The following is a 12,463-nucleotide window of genomic DNA, read 5'->3' as shown; positions in this document are numbered from 1 at the left end:
ACATCAGTATGAATTCACTGCCTTCATGTCCGTAGCAACATCTCTTTCGACAGGAAATGTATGTCTTTTCTGTAACTGCGAATGTGTAACTACTGAATTAGGACTATGGACTGGTGTATCTCCCGACATTCATCAGCTTCTTGTTCTCGTGAAGCTCTGAGATGAATACAATATCTCACAATCCAGTTATTTTAGATATTTTAATGCAGTCTGGAGCCGTTCATCCCAGTGAAGACACTGTTAGTAGTTAGTTTTAGACCTTTTTTTGTTATGATGATGTGCTTGATGGCATAAACCAGATCTTCCTTCTCCCCTTTAGGTTAAAAATGAAATCCAGCTTTACTGACTCTTCTCTGTGTGACTGTGGGAAATCATGTGTTGTTTAAATATTATATCTCTATTTATTATAAAGTTTTTAAATGTCAATAAAAGAGAATGCACACTCAAATAAAGATGTCTTCTGTTTCTTATTTAACTTTGATGTGTTTATATGGTTTGATATTTGTACTGATAGGTGTGCCTTGTCTATAAAAGGTAACTGATCGATTTCGTCGTTATTGCACAAGAATAAAATTCACTGATCATACGCTGACCATTGTGACAACATGCCCCAATAGCGGTTACAAAGTAGCAAAGACTATTGGCTTTTTCATCTCGATTTAAATTGTAAGACTATAAAGTCAAAATACTATTTTTTTTCTCAATTTCTGATCACAAATGTTGAAAACATTATATATAGAAATTATTGTAATTTTTTTCGTATGTTTAATTTATCCATGTTTTTAGTTACTGAAATATAACCCTCGTGACAACTTCCCGTGTGACAACTAGCCCCGGCCTCCACTGTATATAGATCACTTGGTCTGTGCGCGTGACCGTGAGCGTGATTTGCTAATGCTGGAGTCATGCACCTGTTTAATCCAAAAATGACTGAAACGTGTTCTGGTTTGTGTTGTGGAGCAGCGGCGGCCTGAACTGTTTTATAAAGTTAAAATTAGCCTGTTTTTGTCTTTTTGAGCTGCATATAGACGCTCTAATGGATTTCTGCAGGGTAAGAGACGGCCTATGTGTGTGAAAGAGGGTCTTACACGCACTGTCAGTTTTAGTTTTTTTTACGTCGCTAATTCTACATCAACTCCAAACATTTGCAGCTTAGCTGTGTATGATGAAAATATTACAAACACAATGTAAGCCTACACAAACTGAGACAAACAACAAAAGGCAATTTGCTGAAGAATAAATAAGATGATGAGCATTAATGCATAAAAATGTAAAAAATTAAAGAAAATAAGTAGTATAATTACTGTCTAAATAGAGAGCTCACTAGGTTTTAAGACACACACCTTATGTTCCCTGTTCATAGTTTGGTAGGTTGTCTCAAAAGTGTTTATTCGTAATTTTGAGCCAGACATCCTAGCAAGCTGAATATGCTTGCGCAAAAAAGTCAGGTACAAGTAATGTTGCCCTTTAGTTTACTGGTTGCAAGTAGACTTAAAGGAAATGTTCAGCTTATATGACAATTGTCACACTTTTGTGCATGTGCCATACTGTTTCTTTTAACAGAGAGAGAAAAAACACTGCAATGCTGCTTATGGAGATCCTGGAGCCCACAGGGCCTTTGGGCTGTTCACAGGAACCAAAATGCAAAACGTTTGGAAACACACCACAGGTGAGATCCACACACACCGATCCCATCAAGGTGAATGTGACACCGAAACAGGCCATAATTACCTAATTAATAGATGTTTTCTGGTCTTAATGTGAACAGTTCATCACTGACTGCCTGTTATTCCTTCATCATCTTTAATCAAAATGTTTGGTCCCATTAAGGTCAACATAAACTAACAATGAGCAAAACATTTGTTACTGTATGTATTAATCTTTGTTAATTATTTAATAAGAATACAACTGTTCATTGTTTGTTCATGTTAGCTCGGGTCCATTAAATAATATTGAATAGTTGAATAATTAGTTAATGCTGAAATTAACATGAACTAAGATTAATAAATGCTTTATTGTAAGTGTTGTTACTGTACAGTAATAACGTAATCTGAAGCTCTGATAGTCTGATGCTTTCCTCTTCTGCTAATGTCACTGAGGCCACACAGAATATTGGATAATGTTAACCAATCAGCAAACGGATACTTAAGAATTGCTTTAGCATACCTGCAAATCCTGGTATGTAACGCACACTATTCATTATCCTTTTGGTTAAAATCAAGACCCGACCAATGTTTTTTTTGTCATGATGTGACACAATTTCACTTTCACTCAGAAATATGTTGTATTACAAATGAAAAATTAGTTCTGAATGGCAACTGACATTTCCAAAAACATCTAAAATAGCCAAAAGTATTTTTTTAGTATAGTTAACTTTTATGGACTTAAAAAAATATTAACAATCTAACTTTAAAAAATATATAATATTGAAATTAAGTAGTGTCATAATTACAGAAGAAATACCAAAAATATTGTACTCTTTATGGAGGGGGGCACATTACCTTTCCTTGGGGAATATAATTTTTTTATATTTGAAACATGATTTGTCAGAGAAATTTTATTCTATCTGCAAAGTTTTTACTGGATATTTAGATGTGGGCTTGTCCAAAGTACACAATTAAAAAAAGTAAAAAATGTTCACTCAGAAGTTGCTAGTAAATTTCACAAATGAAAACAAAGAAAAAGCAGGTAGTATATTGTTTTATTAATGATGAAATGTTGAAGCAGAAAGACTGAAACATTTTCAAATATTATTACTTACACCCTGACAATGCATAAATCTGGACACGCCCCCATCATGTTTCATACTTTTGGACACGCCCCCATCATGTTGCCAGTCTTGGGGAAAGTTACTTTTAAAAGAAATGCATTACAATATTGCGTTACTTCTTAAAAAAGCAACAAATTGAATTACTTAGTTACTTTTTATGGAAAGTAATGCTTTTATTTTACTTTTGTGTTACTTTTTCTCCTCTGGCCTGGGCTTTAGTTTTTTTATATAAAAAGGGTAGTTTTGGACATTATTACTGGACACGCCCCATCACACCCCATGTTTTTGGACATGCCCCAATAATGTTGAATACCGTCACCTCGCTGTGAGTGTGAACGCCCCTTTAGTCGGACAGTAGGGTGTGTCTGGTACAGCCTGGGATCAGCAGAGAGAGAGATGAGTGTGTGTGTGAAATCAAATGAGCTGAATCATAGTGATCACTGGAGACCTGCCCCCTTCTGTCTGTCTCCTCTGCTGCGTGAGTCCAGGCCATGAACGGGGGGGGACGGGAGACGGGCCAGAGAGACAGACAGTACACGTGATTCACACACACACACACACAGGGACGGGAGGTGGTGAGGCTGTTCTAGCAGACTGAGTGTGCGTGTGATGGAGTGAGCATGGCTTTAGCACTAGCAGCACTGTGTGAGGTTTGAGCTGGTTGGTCACATGTTTAACAGGTCAGTGATGAACACACAGCGGTATGATGACCTCCACTGGACCCACGGCAGGTCGGTGTAGGAAATAAGGTTCGGTTGTGTGTCTTTGTGCTTCTGTAACTCTCTCTCTCTCTCGTAGATGGTTTAGGGCACAGCCTGCTCTCCCGCTGGTTAGGAGCTGTTACAGAGATGCTGTTTGCTCCAGAGTCAGCATCAGGATCCTCTGGCTGCCGTGCCCAGCGTTGATGAACTCAGTCTGGGCCTGCTGTCTCTGAGCTTCCCCTGCTGGAACCAGCAGCCCTGGAGCCGCCCAGAGTCCCAGCGGTCGACCCAACCCTGCTCCCAAACGCCCGGTGAGTGATCCTGTGTGACCAGCGTAATGTTTAAATGTTGAATGGCCACTCCTATCTGTCTGTTCAAGCTAGTTTCAGACACTTTCTCTGTGTTTTTGTCTCGATTATCTAGGAATATACAGTAATATATAAATAATAGATAAAATATTTCATACTACAAATTAAAATATATAAGATAAATATATAAACATCCCTTTAAACAAGATACATTTACTTGAGTTGCAAAATTTTGTATAGAAAAAAAAATAAGAATTGACTTCAGAGACTGTCTTTAATATTCTTTATATTGTTATTTATATGCACTTTATATGCACTTCACAATCAATGTATTTTTTACACGTTTATATTGTTTATATGATTTGTATATTTACTGTAAAATGCATCAAAAATTTAATGTTATTAATATGCACTTTATATGCACTTCACAATCAATGTATCAGTTACATGTTTTTATTGTTTTATATATGTATATTTACTGTAAAATACATATAAATAATTTATTCTTCATTGAATTTATGATTTCTCTTATTTGTTTAAATACTTATAACTATACCTCGAATACAGTGTGTTTTGTCTATATATTAAAAAGCTATTTTTTAAGCATTAAACCTCAGATAGTGTTGTTTAATATATATATATATATATATATATATATATATATATATATCGATAAAGAAACGCTTTTTTTTTGCTTTGTCGACCTTCCAGAACAGTGTTGATGGATTGTTCTGGAAGGTCTGAACTGTAGTGATGTCCTCATATCTTGATTTATCGCGCATGACTAATTATTTTTTCACACCTTTCACAGAGGACAGAATGCTGGATTCCATCAGCGTTGGCTTGCATTTAATTTTGACTTTCCCTTTCAGGCTTCCCTATCTCAGATTACAAGCGTAAATGCGTGTGTCCATCCATGGGGTGTTTTAAATGAAAGCCATGATGTGCCTAAGGTTTGTTCTAACCCAAATCCAGTAATAGAGGGATACACACACACACACACACACACAGACCAGACCGAGCTGGTTTTCTGCTGTCTCATCCAGCAGCTTTTCTCTCATTCATTCAGTCTTTTCACAGTATTAGTATTATTTTTGGACAGATATACACAAATGATTAACATGCCACCAAACTCAGCACTGCAGCTTGTAAAAAGTAGTTATATTTTATTTATATATTTATATTTTATACATATTTTTGTAGTATTTATTGGTTTAAACATGCTACCTTTCAAAACTATTGTCTCTGTATTTTTTTCCTTATTTTTATTTATTTTTTAAAGAAGATTCTTATGCTCATCATGGCTGCATTTACTTTGATCAAAAATACAGTAAAAACAGTAATATTGTGATATTTTTATTTTCAATTTAAAATAACTGTTTTTCTATTTTAATATATTTTAAAAAGTAAATAACTGTTTTATATGTTATTGTGAAATTTTACAGTTTAAAATAACAGTTTCTTATTTGATTATACTATTTAAATGGTAATATTAATGTGTTGATTTGTTGATTTTGATAAATTTCTGATTATTATCAATGTTCAAAACATTTACGCTGCCTAATATTGTTATGTAATCTGTGGTACATTTATTTTCAGGATTCTTTGATGAATGTTATGTATATTTATGTATGTATGTTATATTCTGAAACACATTCTTGACATTTTGCAATTATGTTTTCACTAAAATATGCCATTAAAGGATCAAATTTAAGTTTAAATTTATAATTGTCAAGAGACAAAAAATGTTAAAAAAAACAAAAAAAAACAAGTTGCTCTGTCAGTAAATAGCACATCTCATAAAAATCAGACTGATTCTCTCCTGCAGCGTCGGATCTCTCTTGGGTGCTGGTCAAAAGGCGGTGATTCGGGTCAGCAGCACGCTTTCCAGGCCCTTGAGGCTGCATCTAGAAATCCACTGGAGCACTTCTCCAGCCTGATGGCGGCGCTCGAACCTCACTCTCTGCTGCACTCGGGATCCAGCAGCCCTGTCAACTCGGAGAACAGCGCAATCTCGTCAGGATCCGACCACCTGGTGAGCAACAACATTCCCCTCTGATACCCACCAGTGGAAGCTTTAAAAGATTCTGTTTCCATAGCGACAGTGTCAGTGTTCCAAAGTTACAGTAAAGTTGTATCTGTATCCGTCTCTTTTAGGTCTCTCTCAGAGTCTTCTCCTCCGTTGCCCCTGATGCTGCCCAGACTGCAGGCGGAGGGTGTGAAACTGGACACAGATGCCTGCTTGAAGCAGAACCCCCTGAACACCTTCACGAATGCTTCCAGTGCTCAGGCCGAGGGGCCAGTGGTTGGGTGCTGGTCCACAGGTCCTGTCTGGCCCGGCTGGGACACTTTGGGCTTGAACAAACCCATGTTCTGCATCGAGAGAGAGGCGAAACTGCATAAACAAGCTGCAGGTACAGTGACATTAAACACCCTGCTAAACAGAACAGGAGGCAGCGTTACTCTTAGATTCACTAAAAACGTTACTTATTTTCAAAAAACAGCTAGTCAGAGAAACTCAAAGCAGGTGTTTTGCGATGCATTTTTGGAAGTTGAACTATTTTTATCTTGACATGCTATGTTATTAAAAATGTGATGCTCACAGTGTGAATGCAAATGCTTCCTGCTTGTTTTCAGCATTTCACATTGGGACTGTCATATTTATAAGACACAATGTCAAATGAATCCTGTAAAGCCTACTGTATCATACTTATCATATATGTGCAAATTTGAAGGCCTCTAAATTATCAATATGATCAAAAACAATCTACTACATGTCTTCAGACATCTGATTTTTTATACCTTTACCTTTGATGTGAAATCTACTGATTTTTATGAAGTAAACATAAGAATAATTCTAATATTGTTAGTAATATTTCAAGATGAACACTTGCTGGACTAAAACAACTTAGGTTTGCTTGATTATCCATGCATACATTTTTTAGAAATACCATGTTAAAATGTATCAAATATGATCCATTAGATGCAATGTCTATTTGTTCATCTCTCAATCGTCACTGTGTATTGCGATGCATTATATGTTTTACCTCCATAGTAAAAATGACAGAGCTTTGATCATAAAACTAAGCATTTAATGTGATATTATTAAAACATATTATTGGGAAATATAGAGTGAATTTTATTTTAGCCATATAAATGTCAACAATCACACCAAACATATTTTTTACTAATTTATATATAGATATATATATATATATATATATATATATATTATAATATATATATATATTCTGTTTTTTCATATGTCAGGCTTTGAAAATGGTTAAACATTTAAAAAACAGATCTTAAAAGCCTTGTGTTCTGTATATAGTTGTTATTAATATAGTTGTGATTTTATGACTGATTGTTTCTCGCAGCCGTAAATGAAGCCACTTACACTTGGGAAGGACGGCTTCCTCCACGCCACTACAAAAACCCTGTTTACTCCTGTAAAGTGTTTCTGGGAGGAGTGCCATGGGACATCACAGAGGGTGAGCTGCCTGACACTCATTTGAGATGTAGCTTATATTCGATATTATGGTTCTGAACACAAACAAGTTGTAAATAACAACTTTTCTGTCTCTGTAGCGAGTCTGTTGAACACGTTTAGTATTTTTGGTCCATTGAAAGTTGAGTGGCCAGGTAAAGATGGAAAACATCCACGTTGTCCTCCGCAAGGTAACAGCAGAATTCATCTTATAATAGTATATATGCTCTATAATTCAACAACATCTCATACTAAGTAGGCTCAGTGTACAAAGTGGACCAATATAGAAATATATTTGATGTTTAACCATATAAAGCTGTATGCATCACCCCTTGGTGGATTATTCATGCTTTTCAGGAAATAGGCTTTTAAAATCATTTCCAGATTATCAGATTGTCACACATCTTTTTGCCTTTCATGATGACAATAAAATTATCATCAAACCATTTAATCATTCAATTATATAAAGTAAAAATTAGATTTTAGTAAAAAATATTTAGTTTTGAACTGATATTTTATATGCATATTTGATATATGCAGACTGCTTCATAATGATTAAAATGCCATTTGATTTGCATTTTTCATTATTCATAATAATGTAATTAATGCATATATTGATATATTTGTGCATTTATATATTTATGATATATAATTTATAATATATTTCTATTAATCTTATTTTACCTAGTTTATTTGGTGGCATTAAAACTCTATTTTTGGATCACCACAAATCTAAATGAGAAGATTATTTGGTGGCATTTGGTTGTTTATTTGGTGGAATTTGTTAGGAGATCGTATCAATGGAAAATAACATAAAATTATTAAATTAATAGAAATGCTTCAGAGATCGTATCAATGGAAAAAAAAACATTGAAAAAAAATATATACACACATTAACAGTATGTACAGAATATAATGTTTCTTTGTTTTCATGTTTTGTATGTTTTTGCATAGGTTATGTGTATCTGCTGTTTGACTGGGAGAAGTCAGTGAAGATGCTCCTGCAGGCCTGTGTTCAGCACCGCCTGCAGTCTGACGATTATCTCGAGTTCTACTACAAACTGTCCAGCAGGCGGATCCACAGCAAAGATGTGAGAATAACATGCACTTAACCGTACACCGTTACTGACCCCTGACCGCTGACCCTGCTCTCTCACTCGCTGTAATGCAGGTGCAGGTCATCCCGTGGGTGATCTCAGACAGCAATTTCATCCGCTGTCCCGCCCAGCATCTCTGCCGCAGTAAGACGGTGTTTGTGGGTGCTCTGCATGGGATGCTGAACGCAGAGGGTCTGGCTCACATCATGGACGAACTCTTCGGAGGGGTCATGTATGCAGGCATCGACACAGACAAGCACAAATATCCCATAGGTCTGTGCATTCTCCTCTCATCTACACTGAAAAATATAGGTGTAGAATTTATACTGGCAACCAAACCTTTGGCATAATTGGAATAATTTGGAATGATAGTAATGCTTGGAATAGTCTTTTTTTAATGCGTACCAAGATTGCAATTATTTGATCAAGAATAAGGGAAAAAAACTGTAATATTGATAATTATTATTACAGTTGAAAGTTTTCTATTTGAATATTCTGTAAAAATGTTTCTATGATGCAAAGCTGCATTTTCAGCATCATTACTTCAGTCTTCAGTGTCACATGATGCTTCAGAAATCATTCTGTTATGCTGATATGGTGCTTAAGAAACATTTCTTATTATCATCAATGTTGAACACAGTTAAAAATTTATAATATTATAATATCCTAATGGAAAATGTGATACACTACCATTCAAAAGTGGCATGATAAAAAAAAGAAATTAATAATTTTATTCAGCAAGGATACATTAAATTGATCGAAAACGACAGTAAAGACATTTACAACTGTGTAATCATAACAGACATTTGTTATAAAAATCTATTTCGAATGAATGCTGTTTTTTTTTTAACTATTCAGAAGCCTGAAAAAATGTATTTTTGTTTCCACAAAAACATTAAGCTGCAAAAACAATGTTTGCAGAGTAGATAGTAATAATAACCATTATTAATAACTAGGTGAGCACCAATAATAACAATGCAGCAGCATAATAAATGAGCAGCAATGATTTCTGAAGGATCATGTGACACTGGAGACTGGAGTAAAGATGCTGACAATTCAACTTTGATCACAGGAATAAATTACAGTTTAAAATATATTTACATAGAAAACGGTTAATGTAAATTGCAATAATATTTCACAATATTACTGTTTTTACTGTATTTTTAATCAAATAAATGCAGCCTTGGTGAGCATAAGATCTTTCAAAGCCGTTTTAAAATATTAATTATTCAAAATCTTTGGCCTCCAGTGTATTTTCTTCTCTGAGATTTTTGTTTTTTTTTTCAAATGTTTTTAAAGAGATGTGGAGTGTAAATTTTGTTTTAAATGTGATATATATATTTACAACTTCAAAAAATGCATTTTTAACAGTATATATAGTATGTATATATATATATACTAATCTTACTATTTCTTTAGCCATAGAGTGAATGTATTGCGTTTGTTCATCTAGGCTCTGGCAGAGTGACGTTCAGAAGTCAGAGGAGCTATTTGAAAGCCGTGACTGCAGCGTTTGTGCAGATAAAAACCTGCAAGTTTACCAAGAAGGTACAGAAGAGCAGAACTCAAATATACCATACGCTGTGGGATCAGCCCTGTGGATCTCCCTCACTCTCTTTCTGTTCTCTCTGTAGGTCCAGATTGACCCGTATCTGGATGACTCCATGTGCCAAATATGTAACAGTCAGCCCGGCCCGTTCTTCTGTAGGGCTCAGGTAGGAATCAGATCCTGCACAGCGTCATACCAAGCGTTACAGCTCAGTTTCTGATTCTTTGGTCTCTTTCACACGGTGTAATTTGGCTTTGGACAATGACACATCTGCATCATTAATGTGAACAATAATTTTTAAGCAATGTTCTGTTTACATTTTTATTTTATTTTCTATTGTGGTCCACAAAAAAAGGTGGTAGTGCCAAAGACTCATCCAAATATCTAGTAGGCAAAAAAATATGGTGCCTAGATCCAAAATATAAAAGCATACAAAGATGAAAGAGATCCGCACTCGTTCAAAATGTAGCTCAAATAGCTATATAACATTTATTGTCCAGAGGAAGTGCAGAGGTACAAGTGCAAAACGTTCTCGGGCATCAACCCTTCCTCAGTGATAATGCATTATTTTGACATGAACTTTACTTGAGAGGGCCCACAATAATTAACTCATTATTAACTACCCATACACTAACATGAACTCATGGCTTGTTAATTCATTATTTTGACATGACTTTACTTGGAGGGGGCCCAATCATAATTAATTCATAGTTAACTACTTATTAAACTCATCGCTCATTATTTATTAATTATTAGTTCACATACATACTTATTAAACTCACGAGTATTCAACCCGGTTACGAGATGTGGTGTGGATTTTCAAGAAGTCAGAGTGTTTCTTATTCTTTCTTAAAAATGCTGTTTGATCTACTTTACCCAAATGTTAATTATATTGCATTAACTATCAAACATGTACTAACATGTAATTAAGCCTGCCGTTATTCATGCGTAAATCCATATGACTCCAGCTGTAGTTAAGGATAGCTCTTCATTAATCCATGATTAGTTACTAACTTTAATAATCATTAGTATTTGATGAATTAAGTATTCATTTAGGCATTCATTCATGATTATTCAGGTACTGTTATTGTAAAGTGTTACCTATATATTTATACACAGAGAAATGAATAGCTTTTGAAATGTTATGTTTTTTATGTATATTTAAATTTTTATGTGAATATTTGCTATTTAACTATAAAACAAGCATTGCAATTTCTTACACACACACACACACACACACACACATATATATATATATTGATTTATATAGATTATATGAATTTGTTAAATAAGTTTAAAGTCATGTTAAAGTATGTCCTTTTCCAGTACTGTTGAAAATGATGATTGTGTGACATGCATACCGATTATACACCACCTATAAGTGATTCATAGCAATTTTATGGATAAAAACTTACAGTACACCGCATCAACCTACCAAACCAAACTCATACCGTATTGCGCTGACATGTCTTTTTTTTTCACCTCTTCAGGCCTGTTTTAAATACTACTGTCGGTCATGCTGGCATTGGCAACATTCTCTGGACGTGTTGAGCAGCCATCAGCCTCTCATGCGCAACCAGAAGGGCCTGAACCCCAAATAAACCCACCGCTGCCGGCGTGGGGAAGAGTCCGGACTGAGTTCACTGTTTTGGGGAAGGATGTTAGCGTGAGTCAAGGGCGACTCACTGCGTTGTATTGCACTGCTCTCGTTCTCGTTCATTAAGGCTCTATGCACACTAAAGGGTTCGTTGATGGTGACCCGATTGCACAGGTAACCAGACAGCCATCGTCATGGAGATCTGATTTTAAGAGTTGTGTTTTAGATTTTGCATGCACAGATTATTAGTTTATCTCGCAGGTTTGACCCTCTGATGCAGGCAAAAGCCAGTCGGTGCCTTCGGCTTCTCTTTTGTTACCAGTGTTTTAAAACCATTATTTTGGTTCATTTTATTGATTTTTAAGGTGGTTTTACCTGCTTTTCTACTGCTGGTTTAGGTCATAGCATATGAAACTGATTTTTTAAGTTTGCCTGCCTCAAGCGTCTTTTCCTGTAGGGCCTTTTTTATTTTAAATTTTTTAAATGCTCTATTAAATGGTTGATGAGCATGTTGGCTTGTGAAATGTTCTAGGAAGTGACATCACAGCTGGCTGATGCTGTTGCTTAGCAACCACCCCGCCGTCAATCATCCATCAGATCGGATACACGTTAGCAACTCTGAATGGTTCTGTGCTGTATATAGTTTTTATCAAATAATAGCACTTTTTTTAATGTAGCACTAGGGAAATGTTTGCCAGTGGTTTTAAAATCGTTTGTTTGAGCAGATAAGAGGTGGAACCCTCGCGCTGAGTTTGGTGTTTTGTGTTAAACCCTCCTAACCTTAGTTAGTCGCTCTGGTTTCTCGCTGAAGCTGTGCCAAAGCGTATAATCTCTTCCTTGTTGCCTTTTGCAGCCGCTTTTTAGAATTTCAAAGTCTCTACCTCATTGCTCTGCAAGTATTGCCATGGTTATTTACAAATGTTCAGATTGGACAAAATAAAGTTGCTGAAGCAC

General features: G+C 35.4%; 1 protein-coding gene across 1 annotated transcript; it reads left to right on the top strand.

Moving 5' to 3' along the window:
* The first annotated feature begins 5,637 nt into the window (after positions 1–5,637).
* LOC122135545 (cytoplasmic polyadenylation element-binding protein 1-like) lies at positions 5,638–12,462 on the top strand. Its single transcript, XM_042715068.1, has 9 exons — positions 5,638–5,814; positions 5,937–6,193; positions 7,157–7,270; positions 7,368–7,457; positions 8,221–8,357; positions 8,438–8,636; positions 9,817–9,911; positions 9,998–10,078; positions 11,403–12,462. The coding sequence occupies exons 2-9, from the start codon at positions 5,971–5,973 to the stop codon at positions 11,511–11,513; spliced, it is 1,050 nt and encodes a 349-aa protein (XP_042571002.1). The 5' UTR covers positions 5,638–5,814; positions 5,937–5,970; the 3' UTR covers positions 11,514–12,462.
* The last annotated feature ends 1 nt before the right edge of the window (position 12,463 follows it).

Source organism: Cyprinus carpio, chromosome A25, assembly GCF_018340385.1.
Source record: "Cyprinus carpio isolate SPL01 chromosome A25, ASM1834038v1, whole genome shotgun sequence".
NCBI classification, from domain to species: Eukaryota; Metazoa; Chordata; class Actinopteri; order Cypriniformes; family Cyprinidae; genus Cyprinus; species Cyprinus carpio.
This window is presented reverse-complemented; position numbering and strand designations above follow the sequence as displayed.